General features: G+C 42.5%; 1 protein-coding gene across 1 annotated transcript; it reads left to right on the top strand.

Annotated features, from left to right (window-relative positions):
* Positions 1–253: 253 nt before the first annotated feature.
* lats2 (large tumor suppressor kinase 2) lies at positions 254–27255 on the top strand. The gene is given in 10 exon segments (XM_051066306.1): positions 254–489; positions 6732–7504; positions 16884–17016; positions 17166–17617; positions 17619–18767; positions 19745–19972; positions 20086–20440; positions 21432–21614; positions 22004–22110; positions 22709–27255. Coding segments are annotated over 9 exon segments (3549 nt in total). The 5' UTR covers positions 254–489; positions 6732–7138; the 3' UTR covers positions 23285–27255.

Here is a 27255-nt window from a genome sequence, read left to right as displayed (position 1 = left end):
ACTTAATTTTCTGTTTTCGGCCTCAACAACACAATATTTGAAAGCATGCACTTCTAGCAGGTAAACCGGCCATGCCTTAGTGATGAAATCCCATCAAATTAAGCATGGCTGTTTAGTTAGATAGGAGCCGCAACTGGTTTTGTTCAGTTTAACTGAAACAAATTCCAGAGTGGGTCATGTGTGCGAATAGACGATCTTCGGGCTGTTTGCTGACGTGCGTCGGTCCCTCACGTGACCTGTGGAATGTTAACAATGCAGCGAGTGTCCAACTTTGTGCTGCATTTCTGATCCTGCCTGGAGTCTGGGGAGAAAATGGAGGCTCATTTTATCATATTCACTCAGCTCCTCCGTCTACACTGAGCCCCAACTCGGCTGTAACTTACGCGCTCGACTGTCGAGAAACGGACTTTTTATTTTAAACAAGAAAAGTCGCCGTTTGACCGGATTCACTCTCCAATCTTGAGTTATTCTTGCTACTTCTATCACATGGTAAGTTGAGAGTTACCTTTTTTGGGGAGGGGAGTGGTGGTGGTGTAATTTATTTCCACGACTTGTTGCTGAGGAAAAAGTGCCGTCATGCGTCTGTTAAACTGAGGGCTACAGTAAACTGAATGTTTTTTTTTTTTAACCCTCTCTTTTGGGGTAAAGTCTTTGTGCACGGGGGGTTTCTGGTGTTGCCCCCCCCCCCCAGACCTCAGCCTGGGATACAGTGGAGAAGGCCACAGGACGTTAAAACAGGGGTTTCCTATCGTTTTCACGTCCACGGGCCCTAGTGCAAAGGCTGTAAACTACACAAGATAACATTTTGAAAGGGTTTTAAGCTTTGGCACAAATCTGGAGAGTCAACTTCTAACCATAATAGTTTGTTTTTACATTATCCCCTGGTGATAATTTCAATTAATTGCGCTTAAACTGAATTTGCCAAGTTCTTGCAGGGGACCACAACTTTTCAGGGGACCTCTAACGCACACTGAGTTATGGCAGAGTAGATCCAAGAGCTACACAGTTGTATATTTGTTGCTAATATGTTGTGAATATCAACAAACCCTGCGCTAATTTCAGTGTTTTAGTGGTGTTTATGCATGCACAAATCTGTGACATGTGGTTAAAGGCTCTCCAAATTAACCCTGAAATTATTGGGTCTTATCTTATTTTTCACATTGAACATGATGGGAGAAACATTATTAGTCTGTTGGCATTGAAGGGGAATGTACAGAGGCCGATAATTTGTTTAAAATGGGCTGTTCTCACTCTTTTAAAAGTCCTGAAGTCCTGCATAGTTTGGCACTGATGCAACCATGTGTTTCAGGTGTGCTACTACTACGCTCTAACACACACCCTCTCTCTTTCTGCCTGACCCACTTTAACTACATTTAATTGCCAGTAGTGTTTTTAGTCTTATCAGTTCAGGTGTTTTAATTGTTCATGGTTTCAGTGCCGGGCCAGTTGACTCCTCTGAACGCTGAGCAACAGGCATGGGTTATGCATACCAGCTCATAAGTTTTATTTAGACACTTTATGTTCCTGCCAGTCTATTTCCTGAGGCAGGGGGTCACATTTACACATATTACTTATTTTTTTTAAACAATTAGGCCCTTTATACTTAGGCTATGATGGTACAACAGTGTGTCCTCACTCAGGTATCAGACCACAGCTGGATTTGATTCTGTCAGGCAGTGCAGAGGCATCTGTCAGGGAAGAACCACAGGGATGACTGCAGTGGGAAATCACCACTGGACTACAAACAGATGCTGGCAGATGTTGGCTGTGGCCATTTAAGCTTTGTGTTGTGTGTGTTTTCTATCATGCACCAGCAGGTTTCCCGCTCTGAAAATAAAGCAACAAACTGGGTGGCAAAATGATGAAAGAGCTCGGTGAAGTTTGGGATGAGACCACCACTGTGTTCGATGGATGTAAACTATGGTGGTAGACCAAGGCCTGGGCTGAATTCTGATGTGCATGTGTGTCCTTTCTTGGAGATCGATGAACACAGTGGGTTGTAGAAGCATGCACAAGAGATGTTTTGAATGCTGAAGTTTGATTCATGATCTCTTCTCTTAACCTGAGCTCAGATTACAGAGTTTCTACAATCCCTCCCTGTTCTCAAATCCACTCACACATAAGGAGAAATCTAAGTTTGTACACAAGAGAATTTCAAACATAGTCACACAGTGCTAAAATAATTTTACCAGGGCGGGTTACACACTACTTAAGCTTTCTGTTTCCCAATGACTGATCTTTTAAGCTGCAGTGACTTTTCATCAACTTTTCTCATTGTATAAATATGTCTTGTTAGCTGAGGCAGTCAGTGCTACTAGCTTCACCCTTTTCTCAACAACATTCAGTCTAAAATTACTTACCAGGCTCTACACGATGGAGCTCCTGAGAACATTTCTGAATTTCTGTATACATATAGACATTTACAGTCTCAAGAGCTTGATTGAGGATTATCTTGGAATAGTTTATCTCTCACTGTTTTGACTATAACTTATCCTCCCTCGCTTTTTTTAAACTGATATTTGCCGTTTTGTCTGATTAATGTTGTAGCTTTGGTTGGAGTTTCCCTTTCTGTTTTGTATTCTTTTAGCTTTTGTTTTGATAAGTGCCATTTAAATAAAGATTTACTTATTTGTCTCCCCTGTCCATCAAACCTGTAGGCCACACAAGCTCCACAATTTCCATTTAGGAAGTTCTTTTTCTTCATAATTTTTCCCAAATAGAGCAGAGACATTACCACCCAAATTCTTTGACATCTCTCAGACAAGTTAGATATAATCTGGCCAGCAGCGATAAAGTCTGGCAACTGTCACAATTTTATCTGTGAACTGCTCACGTTTCTGTGCTAAATAAAAGACCTCAGAACATATTTCTACTTCAAAATATTGTCAGAAAACTCAACAACAGTAAAACTACAGTATATTTTGGCAAAGGGTAGGAAACCTGAGCAGAGCTGGGGTAGAGACAGCAGCCAGCCCAGCACAGCAAGATGGGACACAGCCCAAACCTTGCAGCTTTAAAATTCTCCAAGCAAGAATTCACCAACATGATACACACTATGAAAAGTGACTTTGACTCTTTTAGCTATTTAAAGCCAAAAGGTCTGGTGGAAAATAAGCTGCATGTTTCCAAAGAGGTGTTTTTTTTTTCCTTCCACTTACAGTGAAGATGGAGTCAACATCTTGTGGATGCTAGAGGAACTGCACGTTGAAGTGATTCACATTGGCTTTGACATTCAGTTGAGTGGTTTGTTTCTCCAAAAAAATGTATGAAAACACCTGTTGAAGACGCAGTTATTTCACTTGTTTCACATGCAAGTCCTTGCCAAAACAAGTGGAGTTGTCTATTTACTCATTTACTTATCAAGATTTCAGGGCTCAGTATCAGGCATAATGTCACATTAAGATGGGTGTGGGTACTTTTTGCGATTCTGATTGTGATTACCAGGTTGGATGTCGTCCAGTTTAAAGTCAGAGGTCAGGTTTAGGAATGTGTTGATGAAGAGGGTTAAGTATGCTGTGTGTAGGAGGTATGGTTTTCAGCAGAGAAATATCTTTGCACATGGGTTTTTTTCCTGGTAGATTTTTAAGGTTGGACCTGCCTCAGACACCCTCCTACAGCCTATTTCCAGACAGAGATCATCCATAGATCTTGGCTTTTCTCTTTTTCTTTTTTTTTTTTTGGTTTATTTTGGTCATCACAGTCTGTCCCATGATTCAATGGTGGTATGAGTTTACTTGTAGTTACTTGTGGAATGGCATGCTCATTGGTTGGACATGGTGCCTAAAGCATCACAGGAATGGAGGCAAGAGATCCCAGAGATGGGGCAACATTTATGCAGCTTGGACCCACCCTAGCCTGCCCTGTCCCACCAGTATAAAAAAGGCAACTTGTTTTTGTCTATACAAAGTTTTATCTGTAGAAACGATGAGTGCTGTGTCGTTCTTAGAAATGGCCCAAAGGGATGGAGACTGCCAGGGAGGAGGTGGTGGTGCTTGGCTACTGTTTGGCTACTTTGGTGTGAAAGTCATGATACCAGTTTTCCTCTGCTATCTACTGCATAGTAGCTAAAAATATATCTTTATATATAAACACAGGGAGTCTCCTGGATAATATGATAATGATAATGATGCTATAGGTCTGTGTTATGACCCATCCGAAGTATTTCAATGTATTTTCTGAGATGTCAAGTTTTTTTTAAGTTGGTTCAGCATGGTGGATTGCTCTAAATACTACAAGATCCAGGAGCCTCAGTTGCTCTTGCTGTGAGGAAGAAGCCAGTCAGAACTGTAGCAAATCTAAAACATGTCATTGTTGTAATCATCCTGTATAGTTGCCACATACGCCCCAAAATTGACCTACACAACTAAAGTAAACTCATCATTTACTTTCACGTGTCAGACGTTTTGATATACAACCAGATCAATTAAAGGTTGGTTGCTTAACAAAATAGTTGGAATAGCAGACAAAATTTTAAAACCACAGCCAAGTTGAAACCTGTCAGAATGGGATTATGTCTGGCAGGTTTTCCATGTTGGTAACCAACCAGATCGGTATCTGGAGACTAGACATCACCTGCCAGCCAGTCGGAAATCTTCTCTATAAAGATATTTGAAGGTTGTGAGCTGCTCGGTTGGGCAGGAAACCAACCTGCCTGTCAGTTTCAGGGTCTTCTGTCAAGAGGTGTTTTTTGGTTAGGAAAGTGAGACTCGAGCTAAGTGAAAGAAAGGAAAAAGAAACCAATAAATGTAAAAAGAGAAAGCAAAAATGAAACATTTTCTCTCTCTTAATAATCTGGAATGTCCCACCAGGTTTGGTCTGTCAGTTCCATTCAAGCTCATTAACGTAGAAATGCAAACATTACATAACCTCCATTTTGTCAACACAGCAAACACATAAGCTCTAAATTCAGCTGTATGTCGTTCATGTCACATATAGTTACCAGGGTCAAGCAAGATAAATGTAATACAATATTAGCCTCTATTAAAACTCTATGACCGACTGTTTTTCCACAATAATGCAGACACACCATTAGTCTGGTTTTCATCCTGCTGCTTTAACTCCCTAAGAGAATAGTGTCATTGGTGAGTTTTATTGACAGAATTCTTTGTCAGAGGCTTTTCCATACAGACGAGAGTAAATTCCTGTGGAAAACACTGAATCTTTGTTGTTTTTAAGTGTAAAAATAGGTAAACTTTGCAGATACAGAATATCAGCTGTCAGTAGCCTCAGTGCAAAAACACTGGTATTGGCATATGCTTCAGTTATAACTAAACCCAACTTGTGCCACAGTCTGTGTTTGTCGCCAATTTTGCGCTTATTAGCCTTAATTTTGTAGTTTCCTGTCCACTCATTCTCTCTGATCAGTGCAGCAAACACCCCACATCTCACTGTGTCTCCCCAGATGTACTGTAAGTGTTTCTGGTTGGATTGTTCGGCTCTCACGTGAAGCTTCTGACAGGAACATGTGCGTTTGTTCCACACGTCATCCCATCTGCACTGGAGGAGTAACGCTGCTGTGGCAGAATGCGGAATATGTTCCTCCAGATAAGACCGTCAAATGGTCTAAAATGTCCGATCACGGGAGCATCGCAGGCAGGGAGGGCTCCTGACTTGTTTTGACCCCATGCTGGAGTTCTGTGCTCTTGCAGGGGTGTTTACTGATGACCACGCAGCAGAAGTATGCAGTGACAGGGGCTGACTTGTGCAACCACAGCTATGCATCGATGGGGTGCGGAGCGGGGGAGACAGGTGGCGTTTTTTTTTTACAACCCCTAGCATTCCTGAATTATGCATTAGGTATGCACCCGTACTGCTCAAGCACTACTGATGCCGAATGTGACTTCCAGACTTCCAGGTTGTACCAGTCTCAAACTTTTTTGACATAAAAATCAGTCAGAATCATATCAGGCTGGAACAGACTTTGTTTTAAAGACTAGATAACAGCTGATCCTGTCAGCCCCTTCTGATGTGATGCCACCGAAATCTTGCAGAGCTGAAACCAGTTGTTGAATTATACGTTAGGTGATTGATGGAGACTTCATCTTCAGTTGTTTTGATATTCGTACATACAGTAGTTGTTGGAATCTATTTTCAAGCAAAGGAAAATCCAAAATTTGCTTATTCCCACTCCTCTAATGTGAAGATTTTCACGACTTCTTTTGTATCATTGTTTATCAGACAAAACTAGTTGTCCCTTTTGCCATTTTTCTGACATTTTTTAGCTCAGACAACAAGATTCTTTGTACATTTATGCCTTCAATTCATCAAACCCTTGCTGTTTGGCGTCCATGTTGGCATAAAAGTGGCTGAAGACTTTGAATACCAGCTTAAAACTCTCAACTGTATGTTGAATTTCATTCCTTTTACACATAGTGTTTTGCTCCAGTGCACTGATATGCATATAGCATATACAACATATAACAACCTGTGTTATGGATTCACAGTAGTAATTTTGGCCTTAAATTGCCAACATATTTCAAATTCCAAGGCCTTTACCTTCTGTTCAGAATGTCTGAGGCTCTTTGTGTTTTGTTTTGCGGTGTCCTCTCTGATGAGCCGTTTTCATTTCTAGTTCGCTTCTATATATTTGGTCTTTTCAGTTAAAAGCACAGCTTTCCTGTGCTTATGATGTAAACTGCCCAGTATTTGCTTTAATTTTAGAAAATAAGAAAAACATCAACACTATGCTTGACCACAGTCTCCATGCTCTAACTGCATCCCTTCCTCCGCAGGCGCAGATTGGCAGCATCATGGTTTGGCTCCGCGGTGCCCTCGTGACCGGCTGCATTTCCTGGAATAAGCTGGAACCTGAGCCTTGAAAGCCACACCATGGAATGCCTGTAGTATCCCCACATCACCTTCACCCACCCCACTGGCATCAGCAGGAATCAGAAAAGCACAAAGAGAGACACAAACAAATAAAGAACACGCAAGAGGGCTCCCACATCTGTGCCTCCAATCTGCTGCGGGAGGCTCTTTATCTATTTAGGTCAACCAGCTTGAAAGAGATCTTTTGGAGGGTGTAGGGGAGTGTGTGCTAGTCTGTGTGTGTGTGTGTGTGTGTGTGTGTGTGGGGGCTGGCGGGCGGGCACGTGTGTTTCCCTTTTAGAGTAGGTGCCTGCCCTCGGCCACTGAGGCCATGAGGCCAAAGACTTTCCCGGCTGCCCCGTATGTGGGCAACACGCGCCAGAGGCTCCAGGAGATCAAGGAGGGCCTGAAGCAGCCGGCCAAGCTGGTGAGCCAGGCTCTGCACGGAGGCAGCTCCCGGACCGACGGTGGCAGAGGGGCCGACTGCAAGGGCGGGAAAGACACGACTAGCCGTCAGCAGCAGCTCCGACCCCCACAGAAGTTCAACAACTACCAGAATGCCCTGCGGGAAATCCGCAAGTCGCTCATGCCCTTTGCCAACGAGTCAGGTCCGTCCTCTGGGTCAGGACACCCTGCAGGGGCCGGGGAGGTGAACCGGCAGATGCTGCAAGAGCTGGTCAACGCCGGCTGTGACCAGGTGAGCCACACAGAGAGGAAGTATAACGGTCTGGTTGTTGTAGGAATCCTGATGGGCACGATACAGTGCTTCAAATAGGTGCAATTTTATAACATTCAGGAATCATAACTGATTAGACTAAGTTACAATTATGATTGATTTTTCTGTGCCATGAGGTGTGAGACGTTCACAAGAAGCAGAGAGAGAGAGGATGTGTTGCGTGCAGTGTATGAATAGTATTGTGCGTCTGAGTGTGTTGTTCTGTTGCTCTAAAGGCCGCTTGACTCAGATATTCAAAGCTGCTCTGCCTCCAGCCAAGAGTGCCATACACTTGCAGATGCAATACAATACAAGTCTTCCTCGCCAAGTGCACTGAGCGGTGATTACATAATGCAAGCCTGAGTGTTGAAGTGTTGAAATATCAGGTGAATTTCCCAACTGGGCTGTATGGCATTTACTCCGTCTGTCCTCAGTTGAGGAATGCACCATCAAACGTCTCTGTGGAGTGAGGGCCTCCTTCACCCTCAGCCTTCAGTCTCAGAGATCACTGAGTAAAGGAGTCATGTGGCTGCTGTTAATCAGGGGTCACTTCCTCCTGAGGAGAAGGAGAGTTGACCTCAGCATCAAACCACAACATTTTATCTCCACACTTTTAGAACCACTTTAATTCATCTCATTTAAAGCTCAAGTTGTGTTTTGAAAGTTATATCTGCAAGAAGTTAAATGCAGCAAAAAAATACATACTTAATGTCGTCAAATACTCAAGTTATGTAAGTGGACCACTACAGATCATTGCACCTCAGGGATGCAACTGAAGGTGCTTCGACAGTGGCACTGTCAGGAGGATTGAGTTGGTGTAGGTTTGTTGCTGTGGTGTGCTCTTTAAATACGAAATATGAACCAACCACATAGAGGTTCATTCTGGTGCACGATTCACTGAAAATGAATGAGGAAGTCTGTATTTGTTGCATCTGTGACATTGTCACACTCAATGTGCAATAATTTCTGCATGCATAGTTTGACCAGCTGCCAAAACCTCCCTCAAAGTATTCTCTTCTCAGTCACAGTGTTCTTTTCTCACATTAAGAAGATTTCAGAGGCAACTAAGCCAAATAATAAAATCACAGCGTGTCATCACAAAATGCAGCTGGTCCAGTTTAGATTTGGTACATCAGTGGTTAAAGGGCTTGAGGACGGGCCCTGTGATGGAGCTTGGCATGTGAAGAATGCTCCCGCTCAAGCCCATGCACAGCCCTGCGAAGAAATCCTCCTCGCTACAGCAAAGTTATGAGGCTGCCCCCGCAGGGAGAGGCCATGGGTCCGAGCCAAATTGATTTTAACTTATCATAGCCAAAGACCCGCTGTTTGTTGGGTGTTTGCTGATAACAGAGCCTTCATTCAGCCTCTTGTTTCCCCGTCTTACACGACTGAACGGAGTGTGTGCTGCATTAGAGGGTCAGGGAAAAAGTATTTGAAGGTTTTCAGCATTTCACCACCTACTTTTATCTGTTTCACTGCACAATTGTGATTTGTTTTTAAATGCACTGTGGTAATTTAGTCATACTTAGACGTCTCTTTTAAGGAGGACAGTAGAGAAAAGCAGACTTGTACGACTGATTCAGTGCTTTGCTCAGTAAGACTTTAGTGGTCTGGCTTGGTTGGTCTCCTAACAGGATGTCTGGAATTTAGTCATGCTCTTTGCATTTTGATTTGTATGTTTCTAAATCTGATCTAGAAACTTGGGCAACTTTGCACTTTATAGATAGTTTTAGTAGCAGTGGGGGAAAGAAAGAAGTACATTTACTGAAGGAATGAGCTCAGAGAAGAAGTGGATTTGTTCAAACTATCCTTCAGATAAACATGAAAAATGCACCTGACAGTAAATTCAGCATGTTAGCAAGTATCTAGATGTAGATGTTTGATAGTACTTTTAATCTTTTTTCCTGATTTTTTTTTTTCCCCACATTTTTACAAAAACTGCTGCCACGGCATGTATGTACCGTGTCTCAAAAGTTTTTGGGTTGTCCATTCATCCATCTGTCTGATGCTTGGGAACGTGATATCTCAGGAATGCCTTAAGGGAATCTCCTCAGATTTGGCACAAACATTCACTTTGACTCAAGGATGAACTGATTTGAATTTGGTGGTCAAAGGTCAACTTCGCTGTGGCATCTTAAGTGTTCTGAAAAAACACTTTTCTGGTCATTATTCAACAATATAACCATATTTCCTGTAACTGGACTAGTTGGTGGAGGTGTATGGCAAGGCCATAATTCTAGTCTGCTCTGAAAATGCAGGGTATAGTATATTAGGGCTGCTACAAAACATTTGATGTCTTGTTTTGTCTAACAAACCGCTTAAAATCTAAAGGTCTTCAGTTCAGGATGATACAACAGAAAAAAGTCCTTATACTGGAGAAGAGCTGAATCCAGTTTTGTAGTTTAGCTTGAAAAATCCATTAATGTACTAAGTGTTGCAGCTCTACTGTATATTACAAAATAATTTAACAAAGGAAAATTACTCTTGTCAGGAGTGTGAAAAGTTCATTCACTCACACTGATGTTCCTCCAGTGCATTTCAAACATCTGTCAAAGTTAGTGGAAGAGGCTACAATGGCAGCCATTTCCTTGACTTCAGTGCCGGCTAGTTGACCTCCATTGCTGCCACCATTGTGAATGGACCACACCAGTGTGGGCCCAGTCAATACAAACAGGAAGTGAACATTCAATGGCAGCAGGGTGGAACAGTTCCTTCTGCTGTAGTCGAGTCGCCACCCAGCGTGTCGCCTCTCGTCCTCTGTCTCTGGTCTGTCAGAGTCTTTGTCACTGTGTGTCTCTGTAAATCCATGTGTGTGTGTTTGCTTCTGTCTTACTATGAATGCATATTTTGATAATAATTGGTCTGATTGCTTAATTACGTTGAATTAATGATTAGTCATAACTGAAGTCAGTTTGATAATGGTGCACCATAAAAATGTGAGTAATTAAGAATCCAAAACTTGTTTTAGGTTCACTCAAATGATTCCACATTCAAAACATGTTAGACCAAAATTAATGTCACAATAGCGAGAGCACAGACTGGAGTTTCTGACTGAGCACAGGACATAGTCTATGTGGGGTTGGTGTTTATAAGGCTGTTGCATCCAGACATTAGTTTGATTTCTTTCCCCTGACACGCCAAACTGACCTTAAACAACTAGCACTGACAAAACTGGACTCATGAGTTGCGTTGGGGCTGCAATTAAGAATTATTTTTGTCAGTTAATCGATTATTTGTTGTTGTCCATAAATGTCAGTAAATGGTGAAAACTACCTGCTATAATTGAGTAGCGTCCAAAGGTGATGTCATGAAATGTCCCGTTCTGTCTAACCAACTGTTCAAAACCCAAAAAGATTCTGTTTATAGTCATTTACAACAAATTTGAGAAGCTGGGACCATCAGATGTTTGGCGTATTTCCTAAAAATGGATAGTGCTATTAATTGATTATCAAAATAGTTTATTAATTTTATGTTAATCAGCCAATCGATTTAATCGACTATTCACTATAGCTTTAACCTGGAGTTAAAGCTATAGTGAATAGCTATAGTTGAACTGGAGAATACTACAGCTAAGGGCCAGCTGACCGCCCACATGCACACATGATCTGTGGAGGCATGAGAGGAAATAACCAGTCAGAAGTCTGAGTTCATAATCCAAAAAACATCACTGGAAGACAGTGCTGTGTGTGAGATTATGCCTGATAAGATGTTGTAACATATTCTGTAAAAGCCTATAGGTAAATAGGTAAAATCAGTCAGTTATAGAGCTCTCTTCACTGCCTCTGATTCCAATTCATGTTGAATACAGACCACAGTGTGTCTTTATACACCTCTTGACCTTCGCCCCCAACACCTGTACATACACTTGACTGTACTAATGTTTTTGTAGTGCTGTTACTCTGGATGCATTACTGTGATGGACCATTTTAGCCCACTTGGGATGTGGGTCTGTGTTTTTCTAGCACAGCTGTCCTTAGTATGTCCTTGAAGACCCCTGAGCTAATGTCTCCTTCACCTTCTCTCAAGGCAACCCTGTTTTCTTATTTTTTTTTCTTTTTTTTGAGCCCAAGCATTATCAGTCAGCCTCATCTCCCCCCTCCTCTTTCGTCTTTCCCGTCATCTCCAGCTGCAAATTACAGAGCAATGTGGCTCGTTACATAATCACTTTTTTGAAGGAGGAAATGTTTTGGAGGGGGAGCGAGGGTGGGGAGCGGGGGACGTAGTGGCATGCCACGCATCGAGATGACAGGGAAAAGAGAGGAAGTGAAGGGAAGCAGTTCAGCATTCTCCCTCCCTGAATATATCCGCGATCCTCACCGGCCTTTCACTGTATGTACAGCACAAACTGCGGCCGCAAAGGAATATGGTCCACGCAAGGCATATCAAAGCCTTCAACGTGTGAGCAAGCAAACACTGCAGTGTTTATGTAGCGATGAGGCCAACAGGACGTGACTTGGAAGCAGTGTATGTGTTAGTGTTCATGGTTTGTATGTTGGCTTTCCTCGGCTCACACTGTAATAATTTGTAAGTAAGGCGTAACTCACTGAAGCATTTCTGTCCACTTGTTTTGTGTGCAGAACAGCTTTTTGCTGCTTTGTTACTGCCATAGATCTGGGAGAGGAGGGAGGAAGACCATGCAGGTTTTATGGATCTCTGTGTGGAAATGATGCATGGACGTCCCTCTCAGCATGTCCATCCAACTGCACTCAGCTCCTGAACGTCCTCCATGTGGCTTTGATTTGAAGGGAATGTGTTTCAGAATTGGGTCAAAGAGACAGCTAATATTTAAAAAAATCCTCTCAGGATAACTTTGGTAATCATCACATTTGTGTAAAAAAAAAGTGTGCATATGTTTGAGTACCTCAAGCATTGTGTGTGTGTGTGTGTGGGTGTAGAGTTTGTAGGCTGGTGATTATGCGTTTGGGATAACTTGGTGGCTTGCAGCCCGCAACCATTATGACAGGAGTGCAAATGTGGCCTGGATATTTTCAACTGAGAGAGAGAGAGAAAGACTATCCAGATTGCAAATAGCTTGAATTCCTGCTTCCTGGGCTGAGGAATGTGAGCAAGGAACATCTGTCGCCATGACAGCCGGGGTCACCGGCCCGCCTCCACACACACACACACACGCGTGCACGCGCACACACACACACACACAATCCAAGAGAGGAAGCAACAAACAATAAAAAGTGTTCCTGTGTTTTGACGGTTCAATATATCTGTCAGTTTTAATATAACTCTCTGAGTCTGGTTAAATGTCAGCCTAGATACTTTGCAGTGAAGTTTTAAACCAAATATTTTATTCTTATTACAAAGACTGGTTTAATATCCTGTATTGGAAAAGATTTTTTGACGCCAAAGTGGGAGAAAGAGATCATGCCAGGCTTCCGTTCTACACTGCAGAGGGCAAATGAATGAATAGTATTTAAAGGCACAGTGAAATGAAAAATGTATTTTCCAAGTTCTAATCGTTGTGTTTCATCTCATGTCATTAAAGCAAATGAGATTTTAAAAGAAGAAATTGATATGAGAAGCAGGAGGAAAGCAAACGAGATAGAAAGAAGGACTGTGTGTGAGAGAGGACTGTGTGTGTGTGTGTGTGTGTGTGTGTGTGTGTGTGTGTGTGGTGTGTGTGTGTGTGTGTGTGTGTGTGTGTGAGAGAGAGAGAGAAAGAGACATAATGTGACATTACTGGGCGGCTCTGGCAGCCAGGACTCTCTGCTGGCTACGCAGGAATGCAACAGACACACACATATGTGTACACACAGGAAACAGAGTATAAACAGTGTGTGTGTGTGTGTGTGTGTGTGTGTGTGTGTGTGTGTGTGTGTGTGTGTGTTGGGGGGGGTTGGTCAATCTGGGCTCAGGGACATAGTTATTTATATGTGTATGAACATGCAGATGTAATGAGAGGGGATGAAAGCGGGCGTGTGCATGCTTTACTGTATTTACTGTATGTAGACGCAGTGTGATGGACACCAAACACACATACACACACATATTGCAGAAGGCATAGAAAGTGTGTTGCCTTGGCATTTCCTGGCTTTGAGAGCTGACTGTGTCCACAGTTGCTGAGCAGTCCTGCTTTTAAACCATTTATATTTGATTTAGTTTCCTCCTGACGAATAAGGGTGGCCAGTCTGTCCGAGAAGCCACAGAAAGAAGAGGCACAAAATGGCTGCACTGGGATAAAACGTCCCTCCTGCACTGTTTTTGTATTTTCCTTATATTTCAAGAATAAGCATATATTTTTGTCACTTCTGTTGTGAAACACATCCTTATTTACTTTTACTAAACACAAAAAAATACTTAATTATGTATTATTTTTCTGTCCATTCCAATGGACATTGAATCTTCATACCAAAATCCGCCTAATTAAAATGACAATAAATAGTCTTCAAGGCAAAATGAGCGTTTTTAAGTTGATTTAAAGTTGCTGCACATTGAGGAGCATCAGGGAATTATTCCATCTGTGTGCAGCTTAGCAACTAAATTATAGTTTTACCATTTTGGTTGTACCTCCAGGCACTTTTTTCTGACTGCTAGGCCAGGCTGCAGACTGATTTATAAACTTGCAGCAGCACTTTAAAATCTTCTGAAAATGATCTCAAAGCCATTGTAAAGATTTAAGAGTAGGAATAATGTGCTCAGTTCTCCTGGTTCTTGTTAGAAACCTGGCAGCCACAGTCTGAATGTGCTGCAGGTGTTTAATGGTCTCTTTGTGAAGAGCAGTGAAGAAATCTATGCAGTAGTCCATAAATGATAATGCACATGTTATAGTGGTGGCAGCTCCAGATTTCCTATATTATATAGGGTGTAAAACTGCAACTATATGCTTAAGATACTGAGGATTAAGTTATTCACAATTATCATACTTTTGCTCTAGTGCTCCAGTTACTCAAGGAATCAGATAAAATAAAATGAAATGAAATTACAAATTAAATATAAATCTATCAGTCAGTTGGTTTTACATAGTTAATTGCTGTTGTAATGTAATTTAATCAGTAAATACACCTGCAGCAAACAGACATTAAAAAATGAACCTTAGAAAATGAATTAGAAATAAACTACTACTTGTTATTTCATGAACTTAAAATATAGAAGAAAAATTAAACAATAATCATGGCATGTGGAAAAGTGTGGACGCCCTACAAAACAGATATCATAGTTTGTAAACACTTTTTGTAGAGTCTTTCTGTTCTTGATTTAGAAGTTTTCACCCACTCTATTCTGAGACATTTTAGGCTGTCTTGCTTGCACAGCATTTTTAAGATCTATGCATTGATTTTCAACGATGTTCAAGCCAGAGGACAGTGAGGCCCGTTCCAACAGCTTCAGCTTGTGTTTCTTGAAGTAGTTCATGGTTGATTTTGGCATCTGTTTCAGATCATTGTCCTGTTGTAGAAGCCAGCCTCTTTCTGCATCCAGAATGTGTTGATGTTTAGTTCTCTATATCCATGAAGACATGAGGACTTTCATTTGTGGCTGCTGTTACTGCGTGTGTCCAGCATGGGTGCCTGAGCGTCGGGGGCCGAACGCCGGCTCTGTCAGAGCGGCCAGGCAGAGGTCTGAGTTGAAATGTCTTTGCAGTGAGGTCATATGCCATTCGAGGGGATTTCCTCATCTAGGTGTGGGTCGTTCTGTCAGAGAGGGAAAGACATATTTTCTGTTGTGTTTATCTTACTCTTTTCCTGTTTGTTTACATATTAACTAGAGTAAAGGAAACAGGAGTTGGATGTATTTTCACACCTTTGTCTCATCACTTTAAATTTTACATTTTGAATTTTAATTTGCAGACAGGGTCATTCTAGGATCCTGTTTTCGCTCTACACTAGAGAAAGGAATTCAAGTGAAAACTATTATTAGATATTAAATCTATATGACATAAAGTCTATAAAATCTAACCCTATGGGAGCAGGCACTTTTTTTTTATAAAGTTAAGTCTCTGAAACTGTCAGCTTGGCTTTTGTTTACTTTTTTTTTTTATTAAATTGATATAAAGCCCAACATTTCAAACTATAAATCAGAACCACAGTTGGTCACTGTGACTTGCTCCAGCTTGAGTACGTGTTCAGATGTCTTGGTGTTAATCATGTGTTGAAAAGCTTATAAAAATCTGCTTTAAATTAACATGACAACCAAAAGGAATGATTGGCATTGTTTTAATATAAAAGGCCATAAACTGGGAAGGAATGCTCTGGGTGTTTCCTCCTTCATGTTTTTTCTGCAACATTTTTCACATAGGTGACCTACATACCGCTGGGCTTTTATAGTGACCCACCTGTTGGAGCTCAAGTCTCCAGGCATGGGATGAGCTCCACATGCCCCACCTGTGGGTCTGAGGGAGGCGGGACACACACCACAGGGAAAATAGAATGCCATTTCACACAAAGAATAAGAACCTAGAGATCTTCAAGAGCATTTAGTTAACTTTAACGCAGTAGAAAATAAAACACAATCTCAAGCTTTTACTATGATATTTTATGCAAATAAAATCAGGTTGACAGTAGTAATATGGTTGGTGCGCTATTGATGACCGGAAAATCCTGTTTCCAAGATTTAAGAGTTAAAGAGTTAAAGAGTTAAAGTTCAGTTCTGTTAAAGGGAGTGCTCACTGGTCATTTCTCGTGAAGCTTGTCTGAGGTACACACAGGACCACACCCTGCTGCTGGGCTACAACTGCTGAACCATTCACATGAGATAATTGCACCCATTACAAATGATCTTGTGGTTTTACAGTAATTACCTTGGCTCAGAATTTTCTTTGAATGCCAACTTTAAAACTGTTTGCTCACCGTTTTCCCCGACATTAACCACTTCAATTTCAGGTGTGTTTTAATATTGAAATTGCATGTTTCAGTACAAAACAGACAGTAATAAAAACATATTGACCTTCACATAAATTATTTTGAATTTCTAGTAGTCATTTGATCTCGTTTTGGTGGTATGTCCTTTGTGTGTTGCTGTGACAGGCACAGGAAGTCACTGGTACATGACCCCATGTGGAGAGGATGCAGGTGCTTGAGCACCTACGGGGCCACTGTGTTTTTTTTTTCCAAGTTTGTGCTTTTTATTTTGCCTTTATGGATGCCTTCCAAGCAGACTCACACTCATTAGGTGTTCATGTGTGTTGTAGGCAGACATTTTCCATTTCTTGTTTGTGCGTTTTTGTGCGATTAATTGCAGATACTTGCAACAATATCTTATTTTAAGTGTTTTTTGTGTGTTTATATGAATGTATTAGTGTTTTGACGCAGAGCCTTAATACATTTTCACATGGTACTGACCAACGTGTTTTAGTAGTTCACGGTATCAAAAAGTTTCTCAGTATCTCTATCGTTTGTGTGTGTGTGCTTCACAGGAGATGGCAGTGCGGGCGCTGAAGCAGACAGGAAGCAGGAACATTGAAGCAGCCTTAGAGTACATCAGCAAAATGGGTTACCTTGACCCTCGCAATGAGCTCATTGTCCGTGTCATCAAGCAGACTTCACCAGGTATAAATACAACCTCAATAAGTTCAATCTGGCCTGTGGATTTTGAAACACTCTTATTGGTCTACTTAGCTTCAACAACAACATACCGTTAAAATTGAATCGGTCTTTTGGCTTAGTATATTGAGTGGCTTTATTCCTTGTCTTCATAGGAAAAGCTGGCATGCCAAATGCAATGGACCACCGACCTGCGATGGAGGCTTCAGGTGAGGCAGGTGTCATGCCTCCATACCATCAGATGGGTGCTCCCATGTATGAGGGGGCGGCAGGATACGGCCCTGAGGGAGAGATGCCCAGACCCTATATGAGTGCCCCCCCTGTTATGAACTACATGATGCCCCCATCTGGTGCAGCACAGGGCCCCACCATGGGAAACCCGATGGGTCGACCTCCCAGTATGGGAACCTATCCGCCAGTGATGGCCACCCAGAGCAACCCAGCCAACACCATGTACCCCCCCGGGGCCCAGCAGAAAGGCTACCCTGGGGGTATGGAGCAGCATGGTCCTATGATGAGCTATAATGTCCCTGGACAGCCTCTGCAGCTCCAGCCACAGCCACCAGGGGGTCCTGTCCCAGGCCCACACTATGACTATGGTCATGCCTAGACCCCACATGATGGAGCCTGCAAGCTACGGTGTCAAGAGGACCCCCTCCTTCCAGAACAAGATGGCACCGCCCCCCATGGCACCCCCTGACAACTACGTTAACATGCAGGGGAAAGGGGCCATGGGTCAGAATGGGCCAGGAGGAGCAGGGGGAGGGTACCCTGCTAACCTGTACCTTCCTCCTCATTCCCACCCCCGACAGGCCAGCCCCACCTCCCACCAGGTCCACATGATGTCCCGTTCCCCAGGTGGGGTAGCAGCCATGGGCCCTGACTTCTCAGATCTGCAGCAAGGCTTGATGACCCCATCCAGGGCCAGCCTCAACCTGGACCTGTATGAGCACCACTGGGCAGGGCCCCAAGGCCCTGAAGGGGCCCCCTCAGCCAGGCAACCCCAGCCCCAGGGCCCATTCAGGGGGGAGGTGCGTGTCCCCAGCAGAACCAACTCCTTCAACAGTCGCTCTGCGGGGCCTAATGGTGTCCGGCCTGCGATGGCTGCACCTCCTACAGCTGGAAAACAGGAGCCCTCCTTGGGGCCACCGAACACAATCACGGCTGTAACATCCCCACCCATTCAACAGCCAGTCAAGAGTATCCGTGTGATGAGGCCAGAGCCCAAGACAGCTGTGGGACCATGTCACCCTGGCTGGATGACTGCTCAGGCCCAGGATGCAGCAGAGTCTCTGGCCTACATGCCAGAGGAGACTTACCCCCTTGAGTCTGCTCAGGAGCCACGGTGCCCTCCGCCACCTTACCCCAAAAACCTGCTCATGTCTGGGGCAGCTGGTGAGCCAGGGGCCCTGGAAGGAGCTGGAGCCATGTGTGGAGCTCAGGACCTCAGCAACCCTACTGCCAGAAGCACACACAACGGCAGCGGAGGGAGTGGAAAGGGAGAAGAGAACCAGCAGGTTAAAGAGAAGACGAAGATGGGGAAGGGAGAAAAAGCAGTGAAAGACAAGAAACAGATACAGACGTCACCTGTTCCAGTTAGGAAAAATGGACGTGATGAGGAGAAGAGAGAGTCGCGCATCAAGACCTACTCGCCTTTCGCCTTCAAGTTCTACATGGAGCAGCACATAGAGAACGTGATGAAGACCTACCAACAGAAACTCAACCGAAGGCTTCAGCTGGAACAGGAGATGTCCAAGGTAAGACGGCATTTTACAGCACTTGAGTGCTTCATGTCACAATGTTGCATTTAGCAGGTAAAGGAGATGGCCTCACAGATAAGATGAAAATACAAGTCTTGTCATGAGTGTAACACAGAGCCACAAATGCCTAAATTCCTAAAATATACAGAACATAAAGCATTAAAAGATTGCTATGTGAATGTATAAAACTCCACTTCAAGAGACTTACAGAGTGCTTCAGATCTATTTTAGTAGAAAACATGGCTCTCATGTTTATTTTTGTGTTAAACAGATTATAAAAGTAGCAGCTGTTTTGCAAGCAGCAACATTTTTCAATTATGAAGTGGTGCTTTTCAGCAGAGCAGACATCCTGAATTGCATCATCAACTGAGTAAAGTTTAGACAAATAAATAATAGCAGCACTTTGTTCACTATGAAGATGATCCTGTCTCAAGCAATCATTGAGTCTCTGGAAGTTTATTTCGAGAGAAAATGAAATCAACTTGTGTCTTTTGTCGGAAATTCAATAAAGAAAGTCTTCGACATGCTTTGGAAATTGGTCATAAGCAATTTGTAGTTGATGGGCTAAAGCCTGAAAACCCAGGGGTAAAGTTCTTGCGTCTGTAAAGGAGATGAGAATGATAATGGGTCGTTGTCATCCTGAAAATTCTCCCTCAGGACTTTGTTTTAGACAACAAAACCACTGTCTTGGTATGAGGAGTCAGTGAGTTCGCTGTTGTGTTTGCATGAGCTTGTCCTGAATCATGGCTTTGGCCTCTGCCCTTTCGACCTACTTTGAAGCGATTGAAAGACATTTTTGGAGGAGAAAAAAATACCACAGCTAGACCCAGACAGTTAAATAACATAATGAGTTAAATTTGACAACAGAGGTCAGGGTGCCGGGTTCAGCTCATGCCACATTCCTAGGTCACTGCTAATCTTGAATGGAAAACAATTAACTTGCGCCTTCTCTCTCTACTTCAACTGTTGTCCAGGCTGGTCTGTCTGAAGCAGAGCAGGAACAAATGAGGAAGATGCTGAACCAGAAAGAGTCCAACTACAACAGGTTACGCCGTGCCAAAATGGACAAATCCATGTTTGTCAAAATCAAGACCTTGGGCATAGGTGCCTTTGGTGAAGTGTGTCTCACACGTAAAGTGGACACCGGTGCACTTTATGCCATGAAAACACTTCGGAAGAAAGATGTCCTCAACCGCAACCAGGTGATTTAATACATTTATATGAATACAGTGCACAGTATTACCGTTTTGAAGACGTCCTGAGTTTGTTTGTCAGTTGTTATGCAAACTAGTTCAAATGACTTTCTTTGGTGCAGGTGGCTCACGTGAAAGCAGAACGCGACATCCTGGCGGAGGCAGACAATGAGTGGGTGGTGCGTCTCTACTACTCCTTTCAGGACCGCGACAGCCTCTACTTCGTCATGGACTACATCCCCGGAGGAGACATGATGAGCCTGCTCATTCGAATGGGCGTCTTCCCCGAACCTCTGGCACGCTTCTATGTGGCGGAGTTGACGCTGGCCATTGAGAGCGTCCACAAGATGGGCTTCATCCACCGCGACATCAAGCCCGACAACATCCTCATCGACCTAGACGGACACATCAAGCTCACTGATTTTGGCCTGTGCACGGGCTTCCGCTGGACGCACAACTCCAAGTATTACCAGAAAGGTGAGGTAGTTAATGATGATGGTATAGAGCTCTGCTCCTGCTACAAGCCCAAGATATCTTAAAATACACACAATTTAACATCTAACATACATGTAACAATAAACTGTATAATGTCATGTACTAATAAATATGATATTCACTGATTTTTTTTTCTTAGAGCTACATCTTACTCTCACATAGCTCATATAATGTCATTTATTTTCTCTGATCCTAAAGCTCAGGCTTTGATTGTGTTGTCTTAAAATTCATGTTCAGGACAAGACAAGTTACTTTATTGCACCCTCTCAGCAACAAGGCAATAAAAAAGAGCTTTAGATGAGACACAAAAACACACACAAGGTATAAAGGTATAAAGAGACAGTAAAAATAGATGTAAACAGAAGATGAAAATAAGCTAAATTAGAATGAGATGGATTAAATAAAAAATATAAAGATTCCAGTGCAGCAGGTGATCATAGGATGATTTTGTTATTATCTTAATGTGGAAATTTAGGTCCATGACTAAGACCAAGATTTCTATGTGGTCTTTAATGTTGAAGTGTAATGTGACTGAGAGCTGACTTCTTCTTTGTCTCCAGCTTTATCTGTGCTTAACAGGAGGATGTTTTGGCACATCCTATCACTGATTTGTTTAAGGGACATTTTCATCACTTGTATGAGACAATAGTGAGAGTGTATGTCCAGTATAGCTGTAGATAAAACACAGATATTGATCCTAACTTGACTGATATCAACACATTTGATGCATAGAAAATAGTTGATTGTCTTCACAGTAATTACTATAAAGGTATCCCCAGAAAATACAATACTATACTGATATTAATGAAATATACATGTATGCCTGTTTTACATTCTGGCCAGTAGATGTAATGTTAAAGTGGGGCGGTGCATTATCTGCATTACCTTTCCCATCCAGCTAATCCAGGCAGTGTGTCACTGTGTGTTTTCCATGTGCTGTTTAATAGCATCATTCCTCTTCTGCCGTTATTAGGAAGTCATGTCAGACAGGATAGCATGGAGCCCAGTGACTTCTGGGATGACGTGTCCAATTGTCGCTGCGGCGATCGGCTGATGACGCTGGAGCAGCGTGCCAACCGGCAGCACCAGCGCTGCCTGGCTCACTCCTTGGTGGGAACGCCAAACTACATCGCACCTGAGGTGCTGCTGCGAAAAGGTGGGTGAGAGCTAGATGGATAATTACTGCAGTTACAGCTAAACAGTGTCTGAAATAAAAGTATCTGGTGACTGAAAAGACTATGTATCTGTTTTTTTTAACCACCCAGGTATAAGATGCTTCTGCTTTGTTTAGAGCCAGCTTTACATGGAGTCATTGTTTGGATTAGCTCTTTGGAAAGTGTCTGAAAATGGACCAGAGGCTAAAGAATTCAGTATTAAGTGATTCATTAACTAAATACAATTTTGTTTCTGTTTTGTGCTTAAGTATAGAGCCAACACAGTATGTATGTGTCAGTACAAATACTTGTAACAGTGGATTGTGCTGTATGTTTGTCTCTACAGTGATAGCACTTATAGATTAATCTGATATTTGTGCCTTGTGTGCAGGTTACACCCAGCTGTGTGACTGGTGGAGCGTGGGAGTAATCCTGTTTGAGATGCTGGTGGGACAGCCGCCCTTCCTGGCCCCCACACCCACAGAGACTCAGATTAAGGTTGGTGAAGAAGAAAAATATCCCCCCTTTGATTTAGAAATTAAATCACAGACCAGTGGATGAATGAATGTCAGCCTGGTGTCTCTGGATCAGTTCAGCAGCAGGACAGGCCAGTTAATCAGGGTCGCATTAGATCTGTCCTCCTGCTGGTCTTACATTCAGACTTTTATGAACAACAAAGAAGTGTGAATAAAACAGTGCCATATTCAATTATATCTCAGAATAGCTCTTGCAGTATCCGGTCATACAGATACAGTTTTGGAATCACAAGGTCTTTTTGGAGTAAGGGGTCAAAAACAAGAACATTTACACCACTGGGTTCACTCAGTAGCTGTTCAGGAGCTTTCGATTGTGTCTCACAATCTTTCCCAGAAGATGGAGTTTGTCCAGTTGACAAACCATTTCATCTCAAGGTCAATAGCTTTCCTGAACCTTTCAGTCATATCAGATGATCTTCCTCAGCAGATACAGTTGTCTAGAAAAAATGGCAACTGGGAAACACCTAACACACTGATTATATGACATAATAATAAAACATCTGCATCTGACATTACTGTAGCTGTGCTAACCTTGTGTGTTATGTTTTTCCTCTCCACAGGTCATTAACTGGGAGAGCACACTGCAGGTGCCCGCCCAGGTCAAACTGAGCCCTGAGGCTGTCGATATCATTGGTCGTCTCTGCTGCTCTGCAGAGGATCGGCTGGGCGCTAACGGCGCTGGCGAAATCAAGGCCCACCCCTTCTTCACCCAGATGGACTTCTCTAGCAATCTACGGCAGCAACCTGCACCCTACCGGCCCAAAATCGCCCACCCAATGGACACGTCCAACTTTGACCCCGTGGAGGAGGAGGGCGGCCCTGGGGCGTGGAGTGACAGCGGGGACAGCACCCGGGCTTTGGACATGCTCTGCTCCCCGCATGGGAAGCACCCGGAGCACGCCTTCTACGAGTTCACCTTCCGCAGGTTCTTCGACGACAATGGCTGCCCCTTCCGCTACCCTAAACCACTTGAGGCCAGCGAGGGGCCACCAAGCATCACCGGAGCCAGTGGCATGGGCCCAGAGGAGGAACAGGAACAGGAGGAGGAGGAGGAGGAGGAGGAGGAGGAGGAGGAAGAGGAAGATGAAGAGGAGGAGGGAGAGCAAGGAGAGGGATGTGAGCCGGTGTATGTCTAGAGCTGCTGACTGATTTCCTGAGCAGTGTGTGTCTCTTACTGACGATTATTGTTCAGCATTATTCAGCTCATAACCCTCCCACCTGCCACTGCTCTTCCTCTGTGTATGTGTCTCTGTGTGTTTATGCATATTTGGCATGTGTGATTGTTAAATTGCAGGAGCAGGATTGACAAACATCGCCACCTGGTGGAATATATAGTGTGTCCACAGTGACTTCAAATACTCAACTCCCCTGATCTGGGACCAAGAGACAACATTCTGTATGTGACTGACTGCATCAAGGGTGAAGTGTATGTGGTCAGCAGAGCAATACTCAGAAACTGTTCAGGTTGAAAGGAGATAGTTAATATCCGTGGGAATGTAAGAGTGTCTGGATCTAATGGTTCTAGTTCGAGGACTGCTTCTGGTTCTTCCAGCGGTTTCTTGTCCCATTCCTTCCACCCTTGGTCTTATGGACGACTGAAACACCTCGATGGTGATTGTCTGATACAGGGAGCTACTTCCTGTTCTACCTGAGCTGCTTTACACTCAAATATTGGACATGACAATGTGAAGAGTGGAACCAGTTTACTCGTTGATCGCGGGGGGAAAGGGAGGGAGGTTGTGGGGTGGGGGGACTGAATAAGCAACATGCCTCTTTCACAGCTGCTGCAAAATAAGCTACAAAGACACATGCATGCACGTGCACACACTCACGCACATTTATCCAGTACAGCTCATGCTCGGTCACAAAGGGTGAAAAAGGCGTGGGTCTCTGCAGGTAGATATCAGTCGTCTCAGACCAGATGGATGAACAAATTCTCCCAGATTCCTCTTTACACGTTCACCCACCGTGTAAAGAGGTGGGTGTGAAAGAAAATGTGTCCCCTTTTGGTAGCATCAGTTTTCAAATTTATATATTTAGCATAATCATTTTTAAATCTCCATGTGTAATAGATAAAATTTTAAAAAAAAAGAAATGAACCAAACAAAATATTTTTGGTTGCTCTATTTTCTACATCCACAGCTGCCTCATTTTGTGCCAACTCTAGTTCAGTGTTTTGTCCTTTAGACAGAGCCTGGGTTGCTGTTACAAATGTCTTTGTTTTTATGACATGCCTCCTGTTACTGTTCAGACTGACTATTTCAAAAGTCACCTCCAAAAAGTCCTTAACTTACAGAAAAGTTTGGTTTGGGCTCTAAAAATCAAACCAGACTGAAGCACAACAGAAATGTCACTGTAAGCCTCAAATGCAGTGAGTTTCTAAATTACAAGAAGAGTTAGTATAAAAAGGTTTTCGTGTTCAAGTGATACATCTTGTTTATTGAGGAGGAGGAGGGGCAGATTCCTTCACCTGTTAGCACAACACATAACGTCTGCTTTGTTTTAGGGGAAGCTGATGAATAAAACAAAGCTAAACCTGATTCAAGAAAATTAAGAGACATCAGACATAGACCTTGACAGGCCTGAGTCTGTCCGGTTGGGTGAGGCTGAGTTGTTTTCTGACTGAGAATCAAAGCACACACACACACATACATTCACCAACATGCACAATTTTACAGCTGTTTTGCAAAGTCCCACAGTTGCATTTTAACCATTTTAACTTAACCAGCCTCCTCTGTCCTCTGGGGGCAGTCACAAAAACACAAAGCAACATGTTCTTACAACAGCCAAACATGTGATAGTATGACTATGTGCAATACAAATAAAAATACATTATATATAGTTTTCTAAACACTTAATATCCTTTTGAACATCTAGTACTGAAATGTACAAATATATTGGTTTATATATATATTTTCCTCTTCAGTTACATCATGCTGCTTATTATTGTGGTTAATATTATTTACATTATTATTTTAATTGTTATTACATGTGTACCTGTTTTCTTTTGTTGTGGCTTAAAGAAGTTTTGGCTTTATTGCCAAGTGTGCTTGGGTTTTTTGAAAGTAAATAGCTATGTGCCTTTCTAATTGAATGTTTGAGCGTGCGTCTCCGCTCTATGACGAAGGCGAATGATGATGATGATGATCAGTGTTTGCAGAACATTGTTGGTAGACTCTTTGCCTCCTGTGGCCAGGCTGGTCCTGAACACAGGAGAGGAGGGTGTAAAGGTTTCTGGTTCAGGAAGAGATGGAGCAGAGTAGATAAAAGTGAGAGGAGGAGTGAGGCAGGTGGACTTCAGGAAACGTAATTGGAAAATAAGAATGAATAGCTAATTCTATTTTACACAAACGGTTAAATTTCAAAAGAGTTAGTGTTTGGTACATTTTCTTTATTTATCTGAAATGACCACAAGTTTGAGTGTTGTTAACGCTGTACTACAGACCTGTGCCATTGTTCTGTATTAGAGCTCTGCTGCCCAGCAGACGACACTATCATCCAGTACCTTCATGCTTATTGACAATCAGTAAACAGTAATTCTGCTCCCTTTGAACTGAGCTGTTTGGTTAATCAATACCCAACTGTTCCAACAGTATTGTGAATTTCACTTAATGACTGGGAATGCTAAAGAAGTCAGAACCTTTGAGTGATTCTCTGATGCATAACTGGCAGAGTGATGAAAAAATGTGTGGATAAGATTTGTTACAGAAGATTCTGGGTTTTTTATTATTATTTTTGCTTGACAATGTATTGTTTAAAGTTCAAGTTTTTTTCTGTAAATGTGCCTTTTGTTCTAAACTGAGCAGCACAATCTTAAAAGATTTACCTTCTTGTTATCATCTCTTTTTCACAGACCTCTTTTTCCTGTTATTACTCTTGATGTGGGGAAATTGGCAGAGCATGCTTCTGTTTCACATTCACACTGGCTTTGTTTACATGCACTGACGTTATTGTTCTTATTCTAGTCAATAATTCACAGTAAGTAGAATTAGATTAGGCGGAGGCTAAGGGAAAGTGGGCAGGATGATAAATTACAACTTCTTCAATGAAAGACTGATGAGATGTATAATCTGAAAGTGGCTCTTTCCTTTAAAGGCTCCTGGAAACACTGTTAAGATGGCATGTTTCTGTAACTCTGTGTATCTTTGGTTGCAACATATTTTAGGAAATGGAAACTGTGTTTTCACAACTGTACAGTGTTAAAATTGGGTGGGTGATGAGGCTGTTGATTTTATTTGGAGTGGATTGTTGGATTGTACAGATTTGTTGCCTGAATACACAAAAAACCTCAATGTAATCACAATGTGACAGAATATTTTTTTCATGAATGTATTTGATGGTGGCTTAAACTGGACTAAAGACAGTATCCTGCATGTAAACATTGCCAGTGTTGCCTATGAGCTGCCTAGATAAAGCACAGTCTTCATCCATAATGGATCCAAGTGCCTTGCTCAAGGGTACCATCACTGAGACTGCTAAAGCAGACAGGCGTTGCTCTCTCCCTCTTCCCCATCCTGTTTTTCTGTCAGCTGGTCCAGACGCCTGAGCAAGACATCCTTCCACTTCTCTAAACCTCTAGTTGACTGCGTTGCCAATCTAGCATCAGCCAGGACAGACTGCTGCGTGAAAAATAGCTTTATAATGAGAGCCGCAACTCTCTGCAAAGTGTGTGAGTGCCACAAAGTGTGTGAGGTGTTTCCTGGATGTGTTTTGTTTTTCTGTTTCTAAGCTTAGAGAGTGATGACTGACAATCTTTGACTTGATCTGATTTCTTTGCGAAATTTTCTTGTGTATCCTTTTGATTTTGTATTTTTACTCTAAGGAGCCTCTGCTTATCTCCAATGCTTTTAATGTATGATACAATTCTGTTACTCTTGAATTTATATTTATACAGATATACATATTTTTTTTGTATCTTTCCCCTTTTTTTTTTTCCAATTTCCCTTGTGCTAATGTTCAAACATCCATGTCTACACAGTATTATAGGTGATGTAATGTGGACAGCTATCTCTTTTTTTACATTTATGTATGAATTGAGAATTTGTAAAAATGCTTTCACAGTCCTTGTGTGTAAAATGTATGTATAAATTAAATTAACCAACTTGGA

Source organism: Lates calcarifer, linkage group LG1 (genome assembly GCF_001640805.2).
Source record: "Lates calcarifer isolate ASB-BC8 linkage group LG1, TLL_Latcal_v3, whole genome shotgun sequence".
NCBI lineage: Eukaryota > Metazoa > Chordata > Actinopteri > Centropomidae > Lates > Lates calcarifer.
Note: the sequence above shows the minus strand (reverse complement) of the source record. Positions and strands in the feature narration are given on the sequence as shown.